This window comes from Rhinopithecus roxellana, chromosome 6, assembly GCF_007565055.1.
Source record: "Rhinopithecus roxellana isolate Shanxi Qingling chromosome 6, ASM756505v1, whole genome shotgun sequence".
Taxonomy (NCBI): domain Eukaryota; kingdom Metazoa; phylum Chordata; class Mammalia; order Primates; family Cercopithecidae; genus Rhinopithecus; species Rhinopithecus roxellana.
Genome location: NC_044554.1, coordinates 64,252,518 through 64,280,234, shown reverse-complemented (window position 1 = coordinate 64,280,234; position 27,717 = coordinate 64,252,518). Strand labels below are relative to the sequence as shown.

The 27,717-nt window shown below is 48.2% G+C and overlaps 1 protein-coding gene across 2 annotated transcripts; it reads left to right on the top strand.

The window, feature by feature from the left end:
* The first annotated feature begins 738 nt into the window (after positions 1–738).
* Positions 739–27,337, top strand: TSPAN33 (tetraspanin 33). Of its 2 annotated transcripts, none has more exons than XM_030933174.1 (8): positions 739–1,107; positions 19,680–19,737; positions 20,402–20,526; positions 20,838–20,912; positions 22,877–22,972; positions 25,282–25,410; positions 25,903–26,064; positions 26,276–27,337. In XM_030933174.1, the coding sequence occupies exons 1-8, from the start codon at positions 1,006–1,008 to the stop codon at positions 26,375–26,377; spliced, it is 849 nt and encodes a 282-aa protein (XP_030789034.1). In that variant the 5' UTR covers positions 739–1,005; the 3' UTR covers positions 26,378–27,337. The 2 variants fall into 2 exon arrangements, with proteins under 2 accessions (XP_030789034.1, XP_010377061.1); XM_010378759.2 differs by having other exon boundaries at positions 20,399–20,526.
* Positions 27,338–27,717: the final 380 nt, after the last annotated feature.

Genomic DNA, 27,717 nt, shown 5'->3' with positions numbered 1-27,717 from the left:
CAGCTAATTATGGTGGAATCAGATCCCTCCCCGAGGTTCACGCTTGTATTACTTAGGGTAGCCAGCACAGTATATTCGCCAGCTACACTGCACTCAACCTGTGTGTGCCGGATCAGCATGTTAAAAACGGTGTCTCCAAGTAGACCAAGGGAAGAGGGGCTGCGGGGGCGGGAAGTGACACAGCAATGAATTAGGATGGCGGGATTGGCGGTGATGTTTCCAAATTTCCACTGTTGGGTTGTACAGCTTTTGAAATAAGCATTTAAAATGTATAGTTACTAAACAGGATTGCATCTACTCTTAGTCTAATTGCTATGTGTAGGTTAGTTTTGTCTCCCTGATTTTAATGTCATCCCCCAGGGATTGTTTCTGTTCTCCCGTGTTCCCAGAGCTTTCGGGGCATTGCTCAAAACACGGTGTGCGTACTTGTTGATTTTAATGTATGTGTGTTTGCATATGTGCACAGCAACTGGGCAGCGGACGTGGGTGTGGGATGCACTGTGCATTCCTTCTCCTCATTCTTGTTCCTGTGAGCAGTTGCAGCCTGAATGCTTTCCCTTCAGGGTAGGGGAGAGGCAGAACCGCTGACCCTTTAACAAGTTGTCCCTCACAAAACAGGTGTCTCCCCCGATTCTCGGTGGAGAGGGATGGCTGGATACTTAGTGACATCAGCCACGAGCCAATGGGAAGTCGGGCTCCAGCCGTCGCGCCAATGGGCGTCCGGGGGCGGGCCGGGTTTCCTGGGCGCCCGGCTGGCCGGGCTGGTCCTGCGGCCGCGGCTGAGTCTCCGCCGCTCGCGCTGCCCACCGCGGCTCCGGCGGGTCTAGGCGCAGTTCCCCGGCCCGCGAGGCTCCTGGCCCCCCGACTCGAGCGCCTCCCGCCGCAGCGCAGCTCCCCCGCCGACCGGGCTCCTGCGCCGCGCGGCTCATGCCCCCGGGCGCGGGGCGCACAGGCCGGCCGGCCGCCACTGGGAAATAGGCCCCCGGGGGCGGCGGCGGCGGGGCCATGGCGCGGAGACCCCGGGCGCCGGCCGCCTCCGGGGAGGAGTTCTCCTTCGTCAGCCCGCTGGTGAAATACCTGCTCTTCTTCTTCAACATGCTCTTCTGGGTGAGTCTCGGGGTCGAGGGCACCTGGGTGGCGGGGTCCACCCGCGGGGTGGAGGGGTGTCCCGGAGTGCCCCACGCGCGGGAGCCGCACTGCCGAGTTTTCTGGGCTGACAGCACTCCGGGGTAATTCATCCTGGGGAGGGACATCCCGGGGACGCCGCGTCTGCAGGGGGCGTTGTAGGGAGGAGGGTATGCCAGGGAATCAGTGAAGACTGATGGGTATTGTCGGGGTGTCGGAGGAGGGTCTGTGTCAGGCTAGAAATGTAGGTTTGAGGCAGCCTGTTGGCCCAAGGCGGACCCACTGGCACATTCATGAAGGGGGTCGGCGGCGGCAGGTGACTTTCAGGCCTGGGGGCCTGGAGGCCTGGCTGGCAAAGAAGAGGAAGGAAAAACCCAAACCTCTCTCTCCACCACTTCAGAGAAGATGGGTTATGGGCATCATCTCTTCCTTTTGCAGGCCTCGTCTACCCCCACCTACACCCGCCCAAAGTCTGGGAAGAATCACCTCCAGGCGCAGATGTCTTGCCTTTCCCAACACTGCCCCAAACTTTGCCCCCTCACCGCCACCCTTCTCAGGGCCAGACTTCACCCCTGGAGCCTGACAGTCCCCAGTGTCTTTAAACAGGACCCCGTGTTGGGCCGGAGGGCCAGGAGTTCTTTCAGAATCTTCTGCTTGGGGTGGACAAAGTATTGGGCTGGGACTCCGGACACCTGGATTCCCATCCCACTCTGCCGTTCATTGTTGACTTGACCGACCTAAGCATGTATGTTCATGTCTGCAGGTCTTGGCTCCCTCCCCCACAAATCCAACCTAGTGTGATCAGGGTGGCAGAAAGACTGCTGAAGCTGAGAACTGAGCTGAACCAGATCATGCAATGCCAGCTCGACCCTGTTTCCTGGCTAGAGAGTCCTGGAGGTTCTGGGGTGTGAGAACATAGGGAGGTCCTTCCTTCATTCACCTCCTCTTCTGGCTCCTACCACACCAGAGCTGCTGCTTCTAGAGCCCACCATCCTCCCCCATTTCAGCTGGAGACCTAAAGTTCAGACTTACAGGAGGGAAGAATTGAGTCTAAAATATATTTCCTAGGGGAGGGAGCAAAACAGACATCTGAGCCCTTTGCTGTAAAGGTTTCACAGGGCCCGTGGGGTAAAGTGCAGACACAAAGCACATAAGTGCTGGCCTGTTGGGACAAATGAGAGAAATCTCCGAGGGTGGTGATGACGGCGCACTCAGCCATCATACTCCTGGGGAAAATGAAACTTGGGCTCCTATCAAATGCTCAGTTTTAGAACTGGAAAAACATTTTAGAAGACATCTTGTCCAGCATCTGTGTTTATGTCTATAAAATGTAGAAAACTAAAGCACAGAGATGTTAAATGTTTTGTCCAAGGTCCAACAGCTGGTTAGCAGGCTTGGTCTGGTGACATTTCTACTGAACCACAGTGCCTCTGGGGGAAGTCCTCAGCGCAGATGGCTGCTGCTATAGCTGGGGTATTGGCAGTTTTAGTAGTCAACCAGTCAACCCAAGTTCCCATATTCTAAGTTCTGCTTCAGCTGGAGGTTAGGAAAGAACAAGAAAATCCCTCACCACTCTGTCAGTGCTGAGAGTGTGCTAAGAGACTCCCCACCTACGGGCAAGTATCAGTGAAGTCTCCTCTGTGCTCACTGAGTGTGCCAGGCCAGTGACGTGCCATCCTCGGAGCCAGCACTAGCATCTCAGGGACTTTAGGTCATCACTCTGACTTCCTTTATCTGCCGAGACTATCTCCATTGGAGCCGTCGGCACCTCACCCTTGTCTGTGCTTGCCGGTGACAACAGCTGGGTGCATCTGTTACACTTGTGTTCCTGGTCTTCTTTTTTTTCTCGAGCTTTCCTACCCCTTACCTCCACCCTTACCCCCCTTTTATCAGATAAATGACTTTGAGAGATCTCAGCCAGGAAAGAGTTTGGCTCCACAGACCCATTTACCTTGGTAAAAATGGTACATTCAAGGTCAGAAGACCCGGGTGGCCAAGCTAGCACCACCCCAAATTAGAATAGAGCCCTTTCTTGGCCCTACAGTAGACTCATAAAAAATCAGAGGCTCTAGAAATAGCACACTGAAGGACAAGAGGCTCAGCATCTTTTTGGCACCAACTTACTGTGTGACCCTAAGCCAATGTATCTGTCTCTCTGACCTTAATCTTTCTCTTCTAAAGGAGAAACAATTTCTGCCTTAGTGAACTATTTAAGGATGAATGAATCATTTGGGGGACTGTTATCTTTTTTTTTTTTTTTTTTTTTTGTTTTGAGACAGAGTCTCGCTTTGCTGCCCAGGCTGGAGTGCAGTGGCTGGATCTCAGCTCACTGCAAGCTCGGCCTCCCAGGTTTACACCATTCTCCTGCCTCAGCCTCCCAAGTAGCTGGGACTACAGGCGCCCGCCACCTCGCCCAGCTAGTTTTTTGTATTTTTTAGTAGAGATGGGGTTTCACCATGTTAGCCAGGATGGTCTCGATCTCCCGACCTCATGATCCGCCCATCTTGGCCTCCCAAAGTGCTGGGATTATAGGCTTGAGCCACCGCGAGTGGCCGACTGTTTTCTTTCTTCAAGACCTGGAGCTGGATCTAAGGATGAATTTCCCTGTGTCCTGATTGCCCTTCCTAGGGGACAGTACTTTTCAGGTCTTACTGAATGTCCCTTCTCCCCCAAATGCAGTGCTACACAGGTATATTCCATACAAGAGCAGCTGGAGAGAAAGGGCTGCTTCCCCAGATCTGGGGGCCATCTTTCTTCCTAGCCCCTCTTCAGGGACTGGTTCCCATGCTTTCTTTTTTGTAGACTTCTATCATCCTAATCAAATTCCGCTCTTCTGCCCAGGAAGCACCTATGAATGAGACGATGGTCAGCCCACACCCTTTGTAGGCAGAGTGCATGCTCTGGCCAGCTTCTGGAGTGGCCACGTGGCAGTGGTTATTGTGTCTGTGCCTGGAACCCACTAGGAAGGTGTCTGGCATCCTCTGGGCTCACATTCAGTGGTGCTGGTGGTGATGGTGGCTATGTCTGCTCTTGCTCTAGAAGGCCTGACTCTTGGGGCATTTGGAGTCCGACTCAGAAAGCTAATTAATTTTGGGGGACGGGGACCAGTTCCTACTGTTCGTGTTTCAAATCTCACTTCCCCCTTGACCTGCGAGTTCTGATTTTCTTCCCTGAATCGTGTTTCTGGGTTACTGACTATGGGGATTCCATGGCCTGGAGTAGCTGCTCTAAGATCCTAAATGTTGTATTTAAATCAGTTAGGGCAGCTACTGAGCAGCTGCCTCTCCTCACCTCCCTCTGTGGGACAGCTTCTTGCAGAGAAAGACATTGGGGTGGTGCCTGCTTTATCAGTTTGGCCATGTGTTGTCAGGAACATTCAGTGCCACCCACCTCCTTCCTCACTGGTCCTTTTCCCACTGAGGGCAGCAGTTGGCTGGCTTTTGAGTCAGGCAGAGCCCAGAAGCTCAGACCTCCAGCTCCTGTGTCTCAGCCCAGGCTTCCCTAGCAGCTATGCCTCAGGACTCCCATGGCACCTTCTGTGTTCTTCGATTGTCACATCCCTTACTTGTGCTGCAATTGTGTTTACTTCTCCGTCTCCCCCTCTAGATTTCGGGATCTCGAGGCTGAGCACAGCCCTGTTCACCTCTGGATCCCCCGGCGCCCAGCTGCGTTTGGCATAAATTGGGTGCTTATTGAATGTTTATTGGATGGCGAGTGAGAGGGCAAACCCCACAGGGTAGAGGCATGGTGCCCATCCTCCCTCCCTCATGGACACTGGCCTGTAAAGATGCAGCTCAACCTGGGGTCCTTGAGCACTCTTGGTGATGAGGTACCCAACTGTGTTCTCCTCTGTGATGGGTTTGGTGGCCTGGCATCCCTTCCCTTAAGCTAGGTCAGAAACATGGCAGCCATCCCCTCCTCAGAGCCACACGTACCTACTGTCTACAGCATGTGGATTTTCTCACTTCCACTGCTATATATATGGACCTCCATTCAGGTCTTCTATAGGCTGAGCCAAGCCATCGGTGGGGCATCTTCTTCAAGAAATCCACTCTCCCATGCAGGACTACTGTATTGAAGTCCTTGGGCACTCAGAATCACCCAGACCACTCTCAGCACCATCTCTTTTCATCTGGCTCAAAAATCATGAGGACATAACCAGGCATCAAGCCAGGCAAAAACCTCTTCTAAGTGGCAGGGGCCCTTTCTGCCATCCAACCTCCTCATCCTATACTTCCAAATACACTAGGAGGTAGAGCCCATCACCTCCTTCCCCCCACCCCCCATCTTCCCCGTAGACTTGGCTGGCTTCAATAACTGAAGATAGTCAGATGCTTTTTATAAAAACAACAAAAATTGGCCGGGCGCGGTGGCTCAAGCCTGTAATCCCAGCACTTTGGGAGGCCGAGACGGGTGGATCACAAGGTCAGGAGATCGAGACCATCCTGGCTAACACCGTGAAACCCCGTCTCTACTAAAAAATACAAAAAACTAGCCGGGCGAGGTGGCGGGCGCCTGCAGTCCCAGCTACTCGGGAGGCTGAGGCAGGAGAATGGTGTAAACCTGAGAGGCGGAGCTTGCAGTGAGCTGAGATCCGGCCACTGCACTCCAGCCTGGGCGATAGAGCGAGACTCCGTCTCAAAAAAAAAAAAAAAAAAATTACAAAATATGGGAAATGAAGACAAGAACCATCTCCTTTGCTATGCAGGTCGCATGCACACCTTCTTAACTCCCCAGCAGCTTTGTTTGCCTTGTACCAAGTAGAAAACCATAAACTTAAAGCAGCCTTTAAAAAGAAAAAAAGAAGGCTGGGCACAGTGGCTTATGCCTGTAATCCCAGCACTTTGGGAGGCTGGGGCAGGTGGATCACCTGAGGTAAGGAGTTCGACACCAGCCTGATGAACATGGTGAAACCCCATCTCTACTAAAAATGCAAAAATTAACTGGGCATGGTGGTGCACACCTGTAATCCCAGCTACTTGGGAGGCTGAGGCAGGAGAATCACCTGAACCCGGGAGGCGGAGATTGCAGTGAGCCAAGATCATGCCATTGCACTCCAGGCTGGGCGACATAAGCGAAACTCCATCTCGAAAAAAAAAAAAAAAAAAGAAAGAAAGGAAAAAGAAAACATAGAATGCCTCTCAGATCTTGGTAGGAGGCTAGTGCAAGGCCAGTCCCTCCAGGGCTGTGAGTTTGAATGCTTATTTACTGCAAGCCCTTGCTAGACCTCCCTTCCTCTTTCTTAACCTTGGAAGAACAAAGTCAGCCATGGCCTGAGGAAGATGCCAAAGGCTTGGCCCCAGACATTGTTGAGGAAGAAGCCCTGTGAACTCCTCCACTTCAGAGAGACAGTGTCCCCCAATCCGGAGGGAGAGCGCTGAGAGCCAGCCTCACATGGACAGCCGCCACCTCAGGCACCTGTAACAGCAGTGCCACGGAGAGCACAGAAAGACCAGTATGTGAAGGTCATGGGCAGGGAGAGAAGTGGCCCTGCTCTGGGGCCACAGGCTGAAAGCTCTTTGGCTTCATCCAGATATAAGGGTAGGGAGGACTGAGAAACCAGAGGTGGAGACCACTGCCTTGCCCACTTCCCTCTGAGCAGGGACAGGGTTTTGATTGCCACACAGGGAACCACTTTACCCTCAGCTGTCTCCACCATCACCTTCAAAAGAGGAGGAAAAGAGATTCTAAGGAGGGGGTGTGGGCCCTGAGACAGTCCGGTGCCACTGCTTCTTGCAGCCTGGGCTTTGGACTATGGAAGACAGACAAGGCTAGGGCTTTCCCTGGAAGCTGCACCTGGGGGTGGCCCCCTTGTGGCAATGCCATGCCTTCCCTTTTCAGAGTGCTGTTCCAGAGACTTCCCTCTAAGCCACCTCCTGGGCCCTGCTGGCACCCTATCCCTCCCCGCCAGCTGCAATCTTCCTTCCCCTGCCTGAGCCCTAGCCCATTTGGAGATTATCAGCTGTTCCCCCAAGGGAACCACAAGCAGCTGCTTCTTATCTCCCATGATGGCTGAGGTGAATATGCAAAATCCTGGGGGTGCTGAGAGGCAGAGATAGGAAGGCAACCAAGTGGCCAAGCTCATGAGGCTTTGGGGACATCCAGACCTAGGTTCCAGTCCCACTTCAGCCGCTCACTAGCCAAGTGAACTGAGGAAAGTTGCTGGAATTCTCTGAACATCATCTCTATAAAATGGAGATCCTAACGCCCTCTTGGATTTGTGGCCAGAATTAAATGAGACAGTGTTTAGCCCAGCACCTGGTCCTTGGCACTCAACAAAAAGTAATGCCACTGCTGTCCCTGTAAACGCTCCTAGAGGTCACCTGCTGGGGGTGGACATGGAGGGTGAGGCTGAGTGCTCCTCCAGGGAGGATGAAAGACTGGCAAGCAGACAGGGACTGGCTAGGGAAGGGCCAGCCTTTGCTCACCCCTCTTTGCTCACGTTCTTACCATAACAAAGGAAGACTAAAAACAAAGGAAGAAAATTAAAGAGAAAAGAAAAAAAGCTCAGCAGGAGACAATCATTATTGGTAGCTTTATATTTTTTAGTTTATGGAGAAATTTCCTATTTCTCCCATGAACAGAGCCACACTGTTGTCTCCGGGGGCCTTCCCTAGGAATCTAACTGTGAGGAAACATCTGCTTCTCAAGGCTTGTCCACCACCTTGGTCTTTTAACATTTTTATTTACGTATTTATTTGTTCATTTGTTTGTTTGTTTAGACATGGTCTTGCTCTTAACCCAGGCTGGAGTGCAGTGATGGGATCACAGCTCACTGTAGCCTCAACTGCCTGGGTTCAAGCAAATGTCCCACCCCATCCTGTTGAGTAGCTCGGACTGCAGGCATGCATCACCATGCCCGGCTACTTTTTTTTTTTTTTTTTTTTTTTTTTTTTTTTAGAGACTGGTCTCACTATGTTGCCCAGACTGGTCTTCAAATCCTGGCCTCAAACGATCTTCCCCACTTTGGCCTCCCAAAGTGGTGGGATTACAGGCATGAGCCACCATGCCCGGCCCTACCTTGGTCTTAAATGCAATCCAGTAGAGATGGACTCTGGGAACAAATTTGCCTGTAATTATTGGCATTCGGGCATAAGAACCAGGAGAACAACCTTTGTTCAGGACCTCAAGTTGAGGCCCTGCAACCTTTCCTCTCTGAAGTACTGTCTTACGGGATGGAATAAGGATTCTTCCTTTTAAACATCAAATCATGACTATTTTTTCCAAATTTGCAAGAAAAAAAGTCAAGATGAGAAAATTTTCTTCATCTTCTCCTTTCTTCCATGAACATTAGTACCTGCAGCTGTTTATCTGCCTACAAGTCCTAACAAAAGGCAAACAGAAGAGGACAAGTAGCAACTAACTATTATGGAAAACTAGGAAACGATTTATTTAGAGTATTGCCTGCGTTGTTTTATGAAACGCAGAGACATACACCTAGCAGCCACATTTCTTAGTAAAATTGTTCCTTAGTTCTGTAATAGAAATTAATGTTTGTCTCCTCACATGATACAGTGAGTTGGACACAGCAGTATCTGTGTAATATTCCTGTCAAATATGTGTAATCTGAATATAACTGTGAGGAAACAGCCAAATAAATCCAAATCAAGGGACGTTCTGCAAAACAATTGGCCGAAACATAAAAACTGTCAGTGTCCAAGAAGTGTCAGAACAAGTGTTGGGAAGGATGAGAAGACATTGGAACCCTCACACATGGCTAGTGGGGAAGTAAAAAGGCACAGCCGCTGTGGAAAACAGTTTGGCAGATCCTTAAAAAATTAAACATAGAATTACCATGTGACTCAGCAATTCCTAGGTATAGAGAACTTTGAAAACAGATGTTCAAACAAGAACTTTTACACAAGTGTTCATAGCAATACTATCCACAGCAGGCAAAAGGTGGAGACAACACAAATGTCCACCAATGGAGGAATGGAGAAACAATGGTGTTCTAGTCACACAACCAAGTATTATTCAGCAATAAAAGGAAATGAAGTTGGCAGGGCACGGTGGCTCACGCCTGTGATCTTTTGGAGGCTGAGGCGGGCGGATCACTTGAGGTCAGGAGTGGCCTGGCCAACATAGTGAAACCCCGCCTCTACTAAAACTACAAAAATTAGCTGGGTATGGTGGCACACACCTGTAATCCCAGCTGCACAGGAGGCTGAGGCACAAGAATTGCTTGAACCTGAGAGGCAGAAGTTGCAGTGAGCTGAGATTGCACCACTACACTCCAGCCTGGGTAACAGAGCGAGACTCCATCTCAAAAACAAACAAACAAACAAACAGGAAATGAAGTTGTAACACATGCTGCAACACAGATGAATCTTGAAAACATTCTGCTAAGTGAGCCAGGCGCAGTAGCTCACGCCTGTAATCCCAGCACTTTGGGAGGCCGAGGCGGGCAGATCATCTGAGGTTGGGAGTTCGAGACCACCCTGACCAATATGGAGACAACCCATCTCTACTAAAAATACAAAATTAGCCAGGTTTGGTGGCACATACCTGTAATCCCAGCTACTCAGGAGGCTGAGGCAGGAGAATGTCTTGAACACGGGAGGCAGAGGTTGCGGTGAGCCAGAGATTGCGCCATTGCACTCCAGCCTGGGCAACAAGAGTGAAACTCCGTCTCAAAAAAAGAAAAAAGAAAGCATTCTGCTAAGTGAAAGAAGCCAGACACAGAGGGTCACATAGTGTGTGATTCCAATGACAGGAAATGTCCAGAATAGGCAAACCCATAGATACTGAAAGCAGATTTGTGGTTACCAGGGGCTGGGGTCAGAGGACGGGGTGATGGAAATGGGGAGTGATGGTTTAATGGGTACAGAGTTTCTATTTGGGGTGGTGATAGAGCACTGCACCCTGATGGTGGTGATGGTTGCACAGTCATGTGAATGTACTGAAGGTCATTGAACTGTTTACTTTAAAATGTCTACAAGTGGTCCATTTTGTGTCACGTGTATTTTACCATAAATTTTAGTCAGTGTCTTAAAGACCAAAAACAAAGGAAGAAAATTAAAGAGAAAAGAAAGCCAAGAGACTGTTCCAGGCTGAAGGAGATTTAATCTCTAAATGCATGATCCTCGATTGGATCCTGGATAAGAAACAAAAAAAAGGTTACAAAGGACATTTTGGGGATAATTGCAGAAAGTTACATATGGACTGTAAACTAGGTCACAGTAATAGTGTATTAAAGTTTAAAAAAGAGGTCAGGTGCAGTGGCTCGCGTCTGGAATCCCAGCACTTTTGGAGGCCATGGCGGGTGGATCACTTGAGCCCAGGGGTTCAAGACCAGCCTGGGCAATATTGTGAAACCCTGTCTCTAAAAAAAATTTAAAAATTAGCCCAGTTGGTAGCACATGTCTGTAGCCCCAGCTACTCAGGAGGCTGAGGCAGGAGGATTGCTTGAGCCCAGGAGGTCAAGACTACAGTGAGCCCTTGATTGTGCCACTGTACTCCAGCCTGGGTGACAAAGCGAGACCCTGCCTCAAAAAAAAAAAAAAAAGAATAATATGACAAAATCTATAATGTACACCAGCAGAGCACTGTGACTTCCCAGTGCTCTGTCACTTGAACAATTTTAAGATCCACTACCTTAGCCAAGCCTGGTGGCTCATGCCTGTAATCCCAGCACTTTGGGAGACCAATGCAGGAGGATCACCATGTGCCAGGAGTTTAAGACCAGCCTGGGCAACCTAGCAAGATCCAATCTCTACAAAAAATTTAAAAATTAGGTGAACATCATGGCATGTGCCTATACTCAGGAGGCTGAGGCAAGATAATCTCTTGAGCCCAAGAGGTTGAGGCTGCAATGAGCTATGATTGTACCACTGCCCTCCAGCCTGGGCAACACAAGAGTGAGACCTTGTCTGTTGGGTGAGGGTGGGGGAGGGGGGAAGATCCACTGACTTAAGTTTTGGTGTGATTGATGGGAAATCACCTAGATTAAAGTTTGTAAAACTGTATGCAAATTAACCCTAGTTTATGAAAATCTGATATTTAAAAATGTATAGGCTGGGTGTGATGGCTCACGCCTGTAATCCCAGCACTTTTGGAGGCTGAGGCAGGTGAATCACCTGAGGTCAGGAGTTTGAAACTAGCCTGGCCAACATGATGAAACCCAGTCTCTACTAAAAATACAAAATTAGCCGGGTGTGGTGGCTCATGCCTGTAATCCCAGCTACTTGGGAGGCTGAGGCAGGAGAATCGCTTGAACCTGGGAGGCGGAGGTTGCAGTAAGCTGAGATCACGCTGTTGCAGTAAGCCGAGATCTTGCCGTTGCACTCCAGCCTGGGCAACAAGAGCGAAACTGTCTCAAAAAAATAAAAATAAAAATAAAAAGTATGAACTAACAAATTGGGTGGGGGGTGGTAATAGACTTTTTTTAAGAACAGTTTTACAGAAAAATTGAGAAGATAGCACAGAGATGGACATTTCTCAAAAAAACAAAAATTAAAACTACTAGACAATCCAGCAATCCCACTACTGAGTGTTTATCCAAAGGAAAATAAATGAATATATCGAAGAGACATCTGCACTCCCATGTTACTGCAGCACTATTCACAATAGCCAAGAAATGGAATCACCTTAAGTGTCCATCTACAAATGAATGGATATGGAAAATATGATCCAATACATAATGGGATATTATTCAGCCATGAAAAAGCACGAAATCCTGTCATTCACAACATAGATAGAACTGGAGGTCATTATGTTAAGTGAAATAAGCTGGGCACACAAAGACAAATATTGCATGTTCTCACTCATATTTGAGAGCTAAAAAAGTGAAACTCATAGAGGTAGAGAATATAATGGTAGTTACCAGAGACTGGGATCCAGGGTCAGGAGGATGAAAAGAGGCTGGTTCATAGGTACCAACATATGGTTACATAGAAGGAATAAGTTCTAGAGTTCAACAGCACAGTAGGCTGACTATAGTTGACAACAATATATTGTATTTTTCAAAATAGATTTAAAATGTTTCTAACACAAAGAAATGATAAGTGTTCAAGGTGGTGGATGTTCTAAATACCCTGATTTGATCATTAAACACTGTACTCATGTATCAAAATATCATACGTTTCCCATAAATATATACAATTTATGTATATCAACTAAAAACATGTTAAGATAGTATTGAGAGCTCCCATATATCCCATACTCAGTTTTCCCTGTTATTAACATATTAGTATGATAAATTTGTTGTAATTAATAGTATTATCATTGTGGTCTACACTTTTTTTTTTTTTTTTCATTTTTATTTAATATCCTTCTGTTCCAGAATCCTATTCAGGATACTACATTACTTTTTTCTTTCTTTCTTTCTTTTTGAGACAGGATTTTGCTGTGTTGCCCAGGCTGGAGTGCAGTGGCACAATCATGGCTCACTGCAGGCTCAACCTCCTGGGGTCAAGTGATCCTCCCACCTTAGCCTCCCAAGTAGCTGGGACTACAGGTGCACACCACTATGGCCAGATTATTTTTATTTTTATATTTTGTAGAGACGAAGTCTATGTTGCCTAGGCTGGTCTTGAACTCCTGAGCTCAAACCATCCTCTGCCATCGAAAAGTTCTGGGATTCCAGGCGTGGCCCACCATGTTCTGCCCTACATTACATTTAGTTGTCATGCCTCCTTAGGTTCTTCTTGGCTGTGACAGTTTCCTAGACTTACTTTGTTTTTAATGACCTTGACCATTTTGGGGAGTGCTGGTCAGGTATTTTGTAGAATGTCCCTTTATCAGAACTTGCCTGCTGTTTTTCTCATCATTATAATACTGGGGTTATGGCTTTTGGGAGGAAGACCAGAGAAGTAAAGTGCCATTTTCATCACATCACATCACATCACACAAGTGATTTGGCAACATGATCATTGTCGATGTTGGCCTTGATGGCCTCGATGAAGTCGTGTTTATCAGGTTCCTCCGCTGTAGAGTTAGCCTTTCCCCCTGTGTTCCGCACTGTGCTCTTTGGAAGAAAGTCGCTATGCACAGTCTGCGCTGAAGGAGTAAGGAGTTAAGCTCTACCTCCTTGAGAATTATTTGAAATTCTTCTACGTGGGAGATTTGTCTTTTCTGCACTATTCGTTAAGTCATGTATTTATATCAGCATGGGCCCACAGATGTGTATTTTTTATTTTGGGTAATAATTCAATATTTCTTTATTTTGACACTCAAATCATTCTAGCCTTGGCCATTGGGAACTCTTTCAGTTGGCTTCTGTGTCCCTTTGGGATGCTCACATTGATGGGGATAGTGATGTGGGGAATTCATTTTTGTTTCTTCGTGAGCATTTCCTTTATTTGGGGCACTACAAGATGCCCTAGGCTCATCTTGTGCCTCTCCTGCCCCCATCCTAGAATCAGCCACTTCTCCAAGGAGCCCAGGGGATGGCTATTTTCATTACAAGGTGATTACTCACCTTACATAGAGATAATGGTACTGGTGTGTGCAAATTATTTTATATAATTTGACTGACAACTTTTCAGGAACATATATTTTGCCAAAAGGTAGACTCAGCCATTTTAAAAGTTGTATCTAGCTCTTAAAAGTTTCCAGCTAGGCTTCATTCTAGTCAGAATGTGAAAAGCTATCGAAAGAGGAGAAATGTCTTTATCTCCATACTCGTCGCAAAGGAGGTCATTCATGATATTGTGAGGTGCTATAAGGATTTTACAGAAAATTCTGACATAGCGGAAGGAGTTCCAGAATGAGATTGGGAGGTTGGCTTTGGTCCAGATGGTGCACTGCACCCATATGCACTTGATTAAGTGTTACTTCCACTCTTTTGGCCTCATCTATAAAAAGAGGTGAGTGGCCAAACCCAATTCTAAATTTCTGTTCACCTCCAAATGTGATGCTATGAACAGCAGCAGCAGCACTAACTTTGGAAAGGCAGTAGCTTTGAGGAATCCAGGGTGGGAAGTGGGGGCAGGAATGGGGGTGTGCAAGGTCAAGCTGTGAAATGCAGAATTTGAGAGCTCAGGGGAGAGATATCATTAATGATCGTATTAAATATTAATAATATTAAAGACTTTTTTTTTTTGAGACGAAGTCTTGCTCTGTCGCCCAGGCTGGAGTGCAGTGGCGCAATCTCCTCTCACTGCAAGCTCCACCGCCTTCTGGGTTCATGCCATTCTCCTGCCTCAGCCTCCCGAGAAGCTGGGAGGTGCCTGCCACCACACCCAGCCAATTTTTTTTGTATTTTTAGTAGAGACGGGGTTTCTCTGTGTCAGCCAGGATGGTCCTGATCTCCCGACCTTGTGATCCACCCGCCTCGGCCTCCCAAAGTGCTGGGATTACAGGCGTGAGCCACTGCACCCGGCCGACTTAATCTTGATTTTAATGTAGCCTGCATCTGTGGCTCTAGATCCCTGGCTGATTGTTCTTTAGGCTTGTAGGTTCTCAGACTTGGCTTCACATTGAAATAACTGAGAACACATTCAGAAATACTGTTGCCTGGGTCCCAATGCCAAAGATTCTGATCCACTTGGTTTGGGATGCAGCCTAGGCATTAGCAGTTTTTTAAGCCTCTCTCCCAACAACCCTAAGTCCCAGGCGACTCTAATGGCAGCCAAAGTTGAGCATATGCTTTCAGCTATAAATGCTCTTGCCCCTCCACCATATAGCACATGGATTAAGGGTCCTCAGTGTACTGTCTGCATAGCAGCAGATGAATTGGATTTGGATAATGTATTAGTTTCCTGTTGCTGCTGTAACAAATGACCACAAACTCAGTGGCTTAAAACAACACAAACTAATTTTCTTATATTTCTGGTGGCCAGAAGTCCAAAACGGTTCTCACCGGGCTAAAATCAAACAGGTCTCACCGGGCTAAAATATGGCAGCACTGCATTCCTTCAGGAAGTGCTAGGAGGGACCCGCCTCCTTGCTTGCTCCAGCTTTTAGAGGCAGCCCTCATTCCTCCATCCATAGCACCACAGCAGTCCAGCCTCTGCCTCCATTGTCATCTCCTTCTCTGACTCCGGCCCTCTTGCCTCCTTCTTGGAAGGTCTTTTGTGATTGTATTGAGTCCTCAGGGATAATATCCCTAGCTCAAAATTGTTAATCACATTTGCAAAGTTCCTTTGGCCATGAAAAGTAACACATTCACAGGTTCCAGGAATTAGGACATGGACATCTTTGAGGGGACGTTATTCTCTCTACCATAGATAGAGACAGAGCAGCTGCTGTAATTACAGGCCCATAAATAGAGTTAACTTACTCTATGATGTGTGGCATCTCTTTACTTTGCCCATTTTTTCAACTTTTTTTTTTTTTTTTTTTTTTTTTTTTTTTTTTTTTTTTTTTTTGAGACGGAGTCTTGCTCTGTCACCCAGGCTGGAGTGCAGTGGCCGGATCTCAGCTCACTGCAAGCTCCGCCTCCCGGGTTTACGCCATTCTCCTGCCTCAGCCTCCCGAGTAGCTGGGACTACAGGCTCCCGCCACCTTGCCCGGCTAGTTTTTTTGTATTTTTAGTAGAGACGGGGTTTCACCGGGTTAGCCAGGATGGTCTCGATCTCCTGACCTTGTGATCCGCCCGTCTCGGCCTCCCAAAGTGCTGGGATTACAGGCTTGAGCCACCGCGCCCGGCTCAACTTTTATTTTAGGTTCAGAGGTACATGTGCAGTTTTGCTATATAGGTAAATTGTGTGTCATAGGGTGATATTTCATAAGCCAGGTAATAAGCATAAGTAGTTTTCCATCCTCTCCTTCCTCCTGCCCTTCACTCTCAAGTACATGTGTCCACGTGTACTCAATGTTTAGCTCCCACTTACAAGTGAGAACACGTGGAATTTGGTTTTCTGTTCCTGGGTTAATCTGCTTAGGATAATGGCCTCCAGCTGTATCCATGTTGCTGCAAGGACACGACTTCATTGGTTTTTATGGCTGCATAGTATTCCATGGTGTATATGGACCACATTTTCTTTTTTCTTTTCTTTTTTTTTTTTTAGACAGAGTCTTGCTCTTTCTCTAGGCTGGAGTGCAGTGGCATGATCTTGGCTGACTGCAACCTCTGCCTCCTGGGTTCAAGTGATTCTCCTGCCTTAGCCTCCTTAGTAGCTGAGACTACAGGCACGTGCCACTATGCCCCGCTAATTTTTGTATTTTTAGTAGAGATGGGGTTTCACCATGTTGACCAGGATGGTCTCGATCTCTTGACCTCATGATCCACCTGCCTGAGCCTCCCAAAGTGTTGAGACTACAGGCGTGAGCCACCGTGCCTGGTCCCACATTTTTTCTTTCTTTCTTTCTTTCTTTTTTTTTTTTTTTTTTGAGACGAAGTCCACTGTGTCACCCAGGCTGGAGTGCAATGGCGCGATCTCCGCTCGCTGCAACCTCCGCCTCCAAGGTTCAAGTGATTCTCCTGCCTCGGCCTCCCGAGTAGCTGGGACTACAGGCATGTGCCGCCATGTCTGGCTAATTTTTGTGTTTTTAGTAGAGATGGGGTTTCACCATGTTGGCCAGGCTGGTCTCAAACTCCTGACCTCATGATCCACCCACTTTGGCCTAAGTGCTGGGATTATAGGCGTGAGCCACCACGTTTGGCCCGGCCCCACATTTTCTTTATCCCGTACTGTTGGTGGGCATTTAGGTTGATTCCATGCCTTTGCTATTGTGAAGAGTGCTTGTTTGGCCTTTGTTGTTTTATCTGTACTACGATTTAATCAGAGAACATCTTTGTGGAAAATTATACACCCTGGTGAAAATTTAACATGAAAAACAATGAGAACCTGGGAGCAACAGAAATCAAGAGCAGATACACATTTTTCAATAGTTCAGTTAAATGACACTCAGAACTGTAATTGGCTGTGATGGGTTTGTTTTATTTTATTTTATTTTATTTTATTTTATTTTATTTTATTTTATTTTATTTTATTTTTTGAGTCAGAGTCTCACTCTGTCGCCCAGGCTGGAGTGCAGTGGCGCAATCTCGGCTCACTGCAAGCTCTGCCTCCCGGGTTCATGCCATTCTCCTGCCTCAGCCTCCCGAGTAGCTGGGACTACAGGCGCCTGCCACCTCGCCTGGCTAATTTTTTGAAGTTTTAGTAGAGACAGGGTTTCACTGTATTAGCCAGGATGGTCTCAGTCTCCTGACCTCGTGATCCGCCCGCCTCAGCCTCCCAAAGTGCTGGGATTACAGGCGTGAGCCACCGCGCCCGGCCTGTGGTGGGTTTTAAATGGCAGACAGAGATGCTCACTCACTGTGGCGGAGGACTGGCCACCAGGCCTGGGGAATGACTGGCATCTCTGTCGTGTAGTTTCCCTGCCTCCCCCATGCTCTGTGAGCCTGGCAGTGCTGTGGGACAAGGCGCCAGCTGGCACCTGCAGCTCTACTAGCAGCTCCCTCCCTCCTGGACAAAGAGCATGAAGGCTGGCAATAACACTTTGGGCCCTGAGTTAAAGGCATGGTCAAATGATGTGAGGTGGGAAGAGACCTGGGCTAGCCGGGTGCCGTGACTCACACCTGTAATCCCAGCACTTTGGGAGGCTAGGGTGGGAGGATCAATTGAGCCCAGGAGGTCAAGGCTGAAATGAACTATTATCATGCCACTGCACTCCAGCCTGAGCAATAGCACAAGACCCTGCTCCCCCACCCTGCAAAAGAGAGGGGGCTGTACATACAGGCAGAGAAGAGTTCTGGAAGATGTGGTTTTGGATAATGATTGCCATTTACTGCTGAAGGCACCTGCCATCCCCTGCCAGATGGCAGAGAACCTTCAACAAGGAGGCCTACAGGAAAAAATGTCTTTGTACCGAGGGACTCATCTGACCCTATTACCTGTTCTGGGGGCCTAGCTCCCTTCTTCCACCAAAGCCCCATGGTGGCTCTTTCCAGCTGCTTTCTGTCTTGCAGGACAGTGGTGTCTAGCCAGCCATCTCCTTCCCCACTGAGTTGGTCAAGACCCTGTTGCTGAGAACTCTCTCCTGCCAGAGCTTGGCCCCATCTGTTGCCATGGCAACAGCCAGCTGCTGCTTAGCACCAGCCTGGAGACTGGGCACAAAAAAGGGTAGCCAAGGGAAGTAGGCACTGGGGCTGCCCTGCACCCCTGGAGACCTGGGGGTTAGGGGGCAGATAAGGCCCCTTTGGGGTCTCCTATTAGTCTCTGATGGGTTTGTTCTCTCAGGGAGAAGCCACAAAATTTGAAAGATCTAAACTCCTCTCTATTCCTCCACAATGGAATCGGAGTTTGTGAAGATAAAGGTTCCTTTGCCAAGGCAGTTCCAGTGCTTACACACATACACCCACACACAGTCCTTCACATTGGAGTGCACTTTCTTTTTGTACTTGACACGATATTGACATCTAAGAGGGTTAGAGAGCTGGGAGTATGCAACCGCCCAAGCCTGCTTTAGGTATAAAACCTGCCCTTTGATGCAGATAGATTTGAATTCAAAACTTTTCCATTTCTATGTGACCCTGGGCAAGTTAACTATCAATAATGATAGGTAATATTTATTGTCAGGCATTGTGTTAAATGCTTTCCATGCATTATTTTATTTGATTCTTACAGTAATCTTATCAGTTGTTTGTTCTTACTTCCCATCCTCAGATACAGAAACTGAGGCTCAGAAATTTACCCTATATGTACCCAAGTTTGACTCGCTCTGAAGACTGTGTTCTTTTTAATTTTTAACTTAAATTTTTTAGAGACGGGGTCTCACTCTGTCACCCAGGCTGGAGTGCCATGGCACAGTCATGGCTCACTGCAGCTTTGCACTCCTGGGCTCAAACCTCCTCCTGCCTTAGCCTCCTGAGTAGCTGGGACTACAGGTGCACACCACTGCACCCAGCTAATTACTATTTTGTGTGTGTGTCTAGAGACAAGCTCTCACTATGTTACCCACGCTGGTCTCAAACTCCTGTCCTCAAGTTGATTCTCCTACCTTGGCCTCCCAAAATGCCCAGCCTGAAGCCCATATTCTTAATCACTGTTTAGTACTAACCCTGGATTGCCTTAATGTCCTCATCCGTAAAATGGGCATAATATCTGCCTCACAACCTAATTGTGTTGTGAGGACTGAATGAATAATGAAAAATATAATGTGAGTAAAAGTGTCTCATGGAGGCTGGGTGTGGTGGCTCACGCCTGTAATCCCAGCAGTTTGGGAGGCTGAGGCGGGCGGATCACAAGGTCAGGATATCGAGACCATCCTGGCTAACACAGTGAAACTCTGTCTCTACTAAAAATACAAAAAAAAAATTAGCCAGGCATGGTGGCGGGCGCCTGTAGTCCCAGCTACTTGGGAGGCTGAGGCAGGAGAATGGCATGAACCTGGGAGGCAGAGCTTGCAGTGAGCTGAGATCACGCCACTGCACTCCAGCCTGGGCAGCACAGTGAGACTCCATCTCAAAAAAAAAAAAAAAAAAAAAAAAGTCTCATGGAGGTAAAGCCGTGGCAGATTCTATCAGCAGAATCACTGGGGAGGTGAAAGATGCTCACGTTTGAGTCCTAGGAAAGTTGTCCTTCTCCTGCTCTCCTAGGTTACTCACGGCATTCAGGGCTCTCTGGTTTCCAGAATCTCAGGGTCTGGTTCTTTCCCTGTCTCCACAGGTGATTTCCATGGTGATGGTGGCTGTGGGTGTCTACGCTCGACTGATGAAGCATGCAGGTGAGCTGTAGCTCTCCCTCCCTGCCCCACCTTGTGCCATGCCCCTTCCCCCTCTGCCTCCTTCAGCCTGGCCCTCACACATTAGCTATGGTGCTGAAGGAGGCAGCCTCCCTGGAGCCAAATCTTCATGGTCTACTTAGGTGTCAGACCCCCTCCATACCAGTGCCCCTGGATTTCCCTGAGCCCCTCTGAGTCTTCCAGGATATGCCTACATTTGAGACTTAGGAAGTGTCTGAGAAAGAAGCTAGGCCCCCGGGAACAGACAGTCATCAAGGGCTTTAGCCCCTCCCTAGCTCTGTTCTGGAGAAACCCAACCACCATTCCTATTTCACCACACAAGTCTCCAGGAAACAGAATCTGCAAAGCTGGTAAGGCTAATGCCATTCTAATTCTTTTCTGGAGGGAAAGCAGCCCCTCCTCTCTTAAGCCCAGGAATGAAGGCTTTTATTTTGTTAGTTTCTCAAATTAAATACCACAACCCTTCTGGCCCCTTTTTGGTTCTCCCCCTGGGACAGGGGTGCTGCCTCCCCTTAACCTTCATCCAACCATACTGGAGATTCCCCCACCAGGGGAAGGAGAACAGTTTGGGGCACCCTCCCACCCCCTCCATGGGTTCCTCAGTGGGCACCGGGCTCAGGCTGAGGTCCGGCTCCTTCTCCAGAAGCAGCCCTAGCCTGCCTGGCGGTGGACCCTGCCATCCTGCTGGTCGTGGTGGGTGTCCTCATGTTCCTGCTCACCTTCTGTGGCTGCATTGGGTCCCTCCGCGAGAACATCTGCCTCCTGCAGACGGTGAGTGGTCGAGGCCCCACAAGAAAGACCCTGGCCCTCTCCCCATCATGCCTCTTAGCCTCCTAGGGCCCTTTGGTTTCCTTGTCCCACCCTACCCCCAGACCTGTGCTGTCCACTCCTCAGTGCAGAGCTCAGCCCAGGTGACCCAGCATAGGGTGGCCACCCCCAGGACAGTGTCCCAGAGGCAGCTGCCTTTCTCATGTGTGGGGCATCTGGGAGAATTGCCTGGCATCTCCCAGCATCCTCATGGCCCTGGGAAGGGCCGCTGCCCTGAGTGGTCCCAGACGCCTCCTCTTCCTCCTGCTCCACAGTTCTCCCTCTGCCTCACCGCCGTGTTCCTGCTGCAGCTGGCCGCTGGGATCCTGGGCTTCGTCTTCTCAGACAAGGTAATGCTGGGAGCCAGGAGGCCTCCTCAGGTGTGACCCAGAGGGAGGAAGGAAAGTTCCTGCCCATATTTAGCCTGGTTAATTAACCACAGTGCTCCTTCCCTTGAGAAACATCAGCCATCGAAAAGTTCATTAAGGGTGAATGAATAGCCTGTAAGCTCATCATATTTGAAGAGAATTTTAAGATCATAAGGTGCTTTCCTCTGACAATCTGAGAAGCTAACAGGGAAGTAAATTATACAAACACAAAGTTAAAATAATTTAGAAACTTTAATGGCAAATGACAGAATCAAACTCAATAATCAAGTGGGCCACTCTTACTTCTTTTAAAAATTGTTTATTGAGATAAACAGAAGGAAGGAAGGAAGGGGGAAGAGAACAAGATTTTGTTTTGAGGTTTTTTTCTTTTTTCTTTCTTCTTTTTTTTTGTGCGGAGGGGGGCGGTTGTTGTTTTTGTTTTTTGAGAGATGGGAGTCTCACTAGGTTGCCCAGGCTGGCCTTGAACTCCTGGGCTTAAGTGATCCTCCTGCCTCCATCTCCTAAGTATCTGAGATTACAGTCATGTGCCACCATGCTTGGCTTAAGAAAAGGTTGTTTTTTTGTTTGTTTGTTTGTTTTTTTAAGATGAAGTCTCTCTGTTGCCCAGGCTGGAGTGCAGTGGTGCAATCTCGACTCACTGCAAGCTCCGCCTCCCGGGTTCATGCCATTCTCCTGTCTCAGCCTCCCGAGTAGCTGGGACTACAGGCACCCACCACCACACCCGGCTAATTTTTTGTATTTTTAGTAAAGACGGGGTTTCACCATGTTAGCCAGGATAGTCTCCAACTCCTGACCTCCTGATCCACCTGCCTCGGCCTCCCAAAGTGCTGGGATTACAGGTGTGAGCCACCGCGCCCAGCCACGAAAATGTTTTGAACAATGCTTGCCATATCTGGAAATGGTCTGCCATTCAGTGACATTCCTTTTTAAGAACCAGAATGCCTTTCCCAAAAGGCAAATGATTGCCAAGGGCAGAGTACAAAACTATGGAAAGAAAATTTGAGAAAAGTAGTGGGGCAGGAAGGAAGAGACTATGGTAGAAAATTATGAAATTGGGCCAGGCGCAGTGGCTCATGCCTGTAAACCCAGCATTTTGGGAAGCTGAGGCAGGCAGATGACTTGAGGCCAGGAGTTCGAGTCTAGCCTGGCCAACATGTCAAATCCCTGTCTCTACTAAAAAACACCAAAAAAATTAGCTGGGTGTCAGGAGGCTGAGGCACAAGAATCGCTTGAACCCAGGAGAAGGAAGGTGCAGTAAGCTGAGATGGCGCCACTACACTCCAGTCTGGGCAACAGTAAAACTGTGTTCTAGAGAAGAAAAAAAAGAAAAGAAAAGAAAAGAGAAAAGAAGAGGGGAGGGGAGGGGTAGGGAGGGGAGGGGAGGGGGGGAGGGGAGGGAGGGGAGGGGAGGGGAGGGAAGGGAGGGGAGAAGAGAAAATTATGAAATCGAGAGCAGCTGAGTTAATTCCGAATTTCCTAGTCTTCCCGGCTTAGAAAGATCCTGAAATGATGTATTAAATAGCTGAGTCTAAAGAGATGCAATTATCTCGTGTCCACTAGAGGGCAGTGCCTCAGCTCAGTAAGCTACTTTCTGCTAAAAAATTAAAAATTAATTTGTTTTCATCAGTTAACAAGTATTTTGTGATAGTAGCATTCAGAGATAGATATGCATTGGAATATCTTGAAATGTGTCTCTGAAAAGCTTCAACAGCAGGTCCAGCATTTCTCCTGCCCACTGGTACCTGAGGGCCTTGGGATGGATGGGCTTTGGAACTGAACTGGCTGTCTTCCACTATTAGGACTCGGTTCTGATTTCAAGGCAGACTCAATTAAGAAGGATGACCCCTGTCTACTGTTATTTTTGCAGGAAGGAGCAAGTTAGGGATTAGTCCTCTGTTCTGATTCCTTGCCCATGTCTCCGGCAGGCTCGAGGGAAAGTGAGTGAGATCATCAACAATGCCATTGTGCACTACCGAGATGACTTGGATCTGCAGAACCTCATTGATTTTGGCCAGAAAAAGGTATGGGTCAGCCAAGTGGTCTGGGGGACTGTGGGTAAAAGTGAACGTCATCCCAAGAGTTGCCTCACCCTCTATGCCTGTGGAGCTCTTCGTTACCTGCCAGGTAATGGCTTCTGGGAAGGGGTTTGGCAAAAAACCATATGTAGCAGAGTGCTTTAAACGTACTTTTAAAGACACAGAACAGTATATATTGTAATCTACTGTGTTATAAGTGGTTACCTACAGGGGGATGAGGAACTGCGCAGATTCTTGAATATTACCTCTTCGAAAGTGACATTTTCGGCTGGTCCGAAGGCAGTGAGTTATCTCATTTGATTGTTCACTGTCAGCTACAGATCGAACTCCTTGTTCTACTCTTCCCCCCCTCCCCATTCCACTTCTGCACTTGACTAAACTAAAAAAAAGAAAGTTACATTTTAAAAATTGTGATAAAATTTACATAATGTAAAATTTACCATTTTTAAGCATGCAGATCTGTGGCATGAAGTACCTTCAATTGTTGTGCAGCCATCACCACCATCACCTGAACAAACGCTCATCTTCTCCAGCTGAAACTCTGTATCCATCAAACACAAACTCCCCATTTTCCTCTCTTGAAACTCTGTATCCATCAAACACTAACTCTCCATTTTCCTCTCTTGAAACTCTGTATCCATCAAACACAAACTCCCCATTTTCCTCTCTTGAAACTCTGTATCCATCAAACACTAACTCTCCATTTTCCTCTCTTGAAACTCTGTATCCATCAAACACTAACTCTCCATTTTCCTCTCTTGAAACTCTGTATCCATTAAACACTAACTCCCCATTTTCCTCTCCTGAAACTCTGTATCCATTGAACGCCAACTTTCCATTTTCCTCTCCCCCAGCAACCACTATTCTACTTTCTGTCAGTAAATTTTACAACTCTAGGTACCTCAAATGAGTGGACTTACAGTGTTAATGCTTTTTTGAGTGGCTTATTTCACTTAGCATGTTTTCAAGTTTCATCTCTATTGTAGCATGTGCCACAACTTCCTTCCTTTTGAAGGCTGAATAATACTCCACTGTATGTATATGCCACATTTTGTTTATCTATTCCTTCACCAGTGGAGACAAGGGTTGCTTCCACCTTTTGGCTATTGTGAACAAGGCTGCTATGAATCAAAAGTTAACATTTAGGCCAGGCATGGTAGCTTACACCTTTAATCCCAGCACTTTGGGAGGCCAAGGCAGGCAGATCATTTGAGGTCAGGAGTTTGAGACTAGCCTGGCCAACATGATGAAACCCTGTCTCCACCAAAAATACAAAACTTAGCCGGGTTTGGTGGCGCACACCTGTAGTCCCAGCTACTCAGGAGGCTGAGGTATGAGAACAGCTTGAATTTGGGAGGTGGAGGTTGCAGTGAGCCGAGATCGTGCCGTTGAACTCCAGCCTCGGTGACAGAAAGAGACTCCGTCTCAAAAATAAATAAGTAAAAAATAAAAAGTTAACTTTTTTTTCCCCCTAAGACAGAGTCTTGCTCTGTCACCTAGGCTGGAGTGCAATGGCATGATCTTGGCTCACTACAACATCCACCTCCTGGGTTCAAGTGATTCTCCCTGTCTCCGCCTCCTGAGTAGCTGGGATTATAGGTGCCCCCAAAACCACACCCAGCTAATTCTTGTATTTTTAGTAAATATGGGGTTTTGCCATATTGGCCAGGCTGGTCTTGAACTCCTGACCTCAGGTGATCCACCCGCCTCGGCCTCCCAAAGTGCTGGGATTACAGGCGTGAGCCAAGCACCTGGCCAAAAAAGTTAACTTTTAAGTAAAAGTGCTTTGAGACAAGTCCTGAGTTCCCCTTTCTCTGGTGCAATAGACACTTGACTTTGAGATCCAGTTTGCTCTCATGGAATAATGATGGGCTCACAATATTGAAGATTCCTCTCCTGTGTTTTCTCTATCTTAAGGAGAAGTTTTTCAGCACTGATCCTTTAATTATATCAGTCAATACTTTTGATCACTTCCATTTGCCTGCAAAGCCAAAAACTTCTCTCAAGAAGATTATAGCTGACTATGTAAAACAAAATATATGTACAACTGTAATACCAACAAGCACAGTGGTAAGTTATAACCAGATATACAAAGTAATAGAAATTAAGAAGTGAGAATATCTTCAGGCGAAGGCAACTGGGAAGCCGGAGCTCAAAGTTTAAGGCTGTGTTAAAACGCAACCCAAACTTCCCAGTGGGAGCTTCCTATAGACTTTTGGTGGCTCTGAGAATTCCCCTTGTCACCTCAGTGTGAGGGGTGGGTAATTGTTAACCTCTGGTGGGTTTTGTTGCAGTTTAGCTGCTGTGGAGGGATTTCCTACAAGGACTGGTCCCAGAACATGTATTTCAACTGCTCGGAAGACAACCCCAGTCGAGAGCGCTGCTCTGTGCCTTACTCCTGTTGCTTGCCTACCCCTGACCAGGTAAGCCAGCATCCCACCTCACTTCCTCCTGGGCAGCGAGCTGAGTCACTTTCTGATGGGGGCAGCTGCTATTGGGAATATCCATCCCCCAGCTTAACCAGTCATGTGGGACAGGTGTCAGGTGTTTTCATTCACCCCAGCCTGATGCTTCTGTTAACCTCGCACTCCTGTAGCCCACATGGAGTTCAGAAGATACAGATTTAACTTTTAAGTTCAGGTTCAGTACCTGTGCAGATTTGTTATACAAGTAAGCTTGTGTCTTGGGGGTTTGTTGTACAGATTATTCCACCACCCAGAGCAAACAGACCTGGACCCTGACCTCTCAGAGGAAGGGAAGTCTGCATTTGGCAACTTCCAACCCAACATCCTCCACATATATTCTCTGACAATTTAGGAGTTTAGGAAGGGTGTTCCGGAAGCCCATCAGCTAAGGCCCCAAACAAAAAGTTATTGGAATTAGAGTCCCAACTGGCTTTTCAACTCTTTCCCCAGGCAGTGATCAACACTATGTGTGGCCAAGGTATGCAGGCCTTTGACTACTTGGAAGCTAGCAAAGTCATCTACACCAATGGCTGTATTGACAAGTTGGTCAACTGGATACACAGCAACTTATTCTTACTTGGTGGTGTGGCTCTAGGCCTGGCCATCCCCCAGGTAACTTACCCTGTGAGACTTGTGGGTCCCACACACTCTGTAAAGACTCCTTTGTTTTGGGGAAGGCCCTCGGGGATCAGTGAGGGTGTCAGGCACTGACATGGCTGAGGGTGGGGAAAGGGATAGTGCTGGCCGCACTGGAAAGATCGAGCCAGGGAAAACAAAACCATCACTCACTGCTGAGGGCCCAATTCCTTCTTGCCTCTCCCAGCTGGTGGGAATTCTGCTGTCCCAGATCCTAGTGAATCAGATCAAAGATCAGATCAAGCTACAGCTCTACAACCAGCAGCACCGGGCTGACCCATGGTATTGAGAATCCATCCTGCACCTCCTCACCATGGCAACTGGCAAGCCTCATCAACTAACAGCAGCGGGTGCTAAGAACAGCACCAAATGGAGATTTGGATTCCAGCCCCCCAGTGACAGCCCAGTGGGAAGAAGCAAACTCCAGATGGGCAGAAGGCAGGGTGCACAGGTGGCTCCGGTCTCAGGAGGATGCGCCCCTTCTCCCCCATCCCAGCCCTCAGCATTGTGCGAGAGTGATGCCCTTAAGTGTTTGGGTTTATGTTTTTAGTTTTGTTTGGGAAACAGCAGTTGCACAGAGTTACGGTGTAGTGCTGCTGCCGTTTCACCGAGGCACTGCCACCACCAGCTCTATCAGGGATGCTCCTGAGCTTGGCGGACATACTTAGATCCTAACGTGCCAGTGAGACCTGGCTGTGGAGAGTTGCACTGGCAGCCCTGCCTGGAGTTCAGTTGGCATGATACCAGCTCCAGAAGGGAATGGAGTGGAGCAGACAGTGAGGAGCGAGCCTGGGGGTCGGCTGGGGACAGCCGTATGTGCTAGCTGGGAGTGGAGGGGGATATGTTTACCAAATGCCTGCCCTGCCATCCTCCCAGGTAGTCAGAGTGAGCTACATCCTGCCCCGCCTTCATTTCCATGGAAACATGGCAGCTAGGGCACGGGGTACAGCAGCAGCCAAATTCTTCCCCACCTCCTCTGCTTTGAAAAAAAGTTTGGAACCCTGGTCCCTATACTCTGCAGTCAGAAGTGGGACTGAGCCATACATGCCCTTGAATTCCTCCCTGTCTGGCCCTCCCTCTCCAGCAAGTGGGGTTTTCTTTAACTTGGCAGTGTGCAGAGGAGAAGTGGTAACACCCCCACCCCATTCCCCTGCATCGGAGCTCAGTATTCCTGCAGGGTAAGAGGTAGGAATCTTGCTGGGACGAGCGGAGCCAGAAGTGGCAATAAAAAACGTGTTGACCTGGGCTACGCTGGACTCCATGAATTTTCCATTCTGGCAACTGGAAGGGGAGGAGTAGAAGGGCCCTGCAGAGGACGGCACTGGAGACTCCTAAAGGCCACACACCTCCCCCTTGCTGCCCCCGACACGGCGCGTCTCCTTCAACCGATGCATTGCCACCCTCCCACAGCCTCGCCCTCAGCTCTAAATTAGGTCGAAAGAGTCCCAGTTCCGATCTAGGAACAGCATAATTTTGTTCCAAAACCTGATGTGTTTTTTTCTAATTAAAATTGATTAAAATTAATTTGTCACCCAAAACAGGAGGGGGATGGGGAGGAGGGACATGAGCACTCCACTGGGGTCAGGACGGGGGATGAGGAGGAAGAAGGCCCTTTCCCCTACCCGGGCC

Excerpts from the sequence above, each read along its gene's own strand:
- TSPAN33 (XM_010378759.2), top strand. The coding sequence starts at position 1,006 with ATGGCGCGGAGACCCCGGGCGCCGGCCGCCTCCGGGGAGGAGTTCTCC. Across the intron at positions 19,738-20,398 it reads TCGACTGATGAAGCATGCAG|AAGCAGCCCTAGCCTGCCTG; the intron begins GTGAGCTGTAGC and ends CTCCTTCTCCAG. Across the intron at positions 25,411-25,902 it reads GCTTGCCTACCCCTGACCAG|GCAGTGATCAACACTATGTG; the intron begins GTAAGCCAGCAT and ends CTCTTTCCCCAG.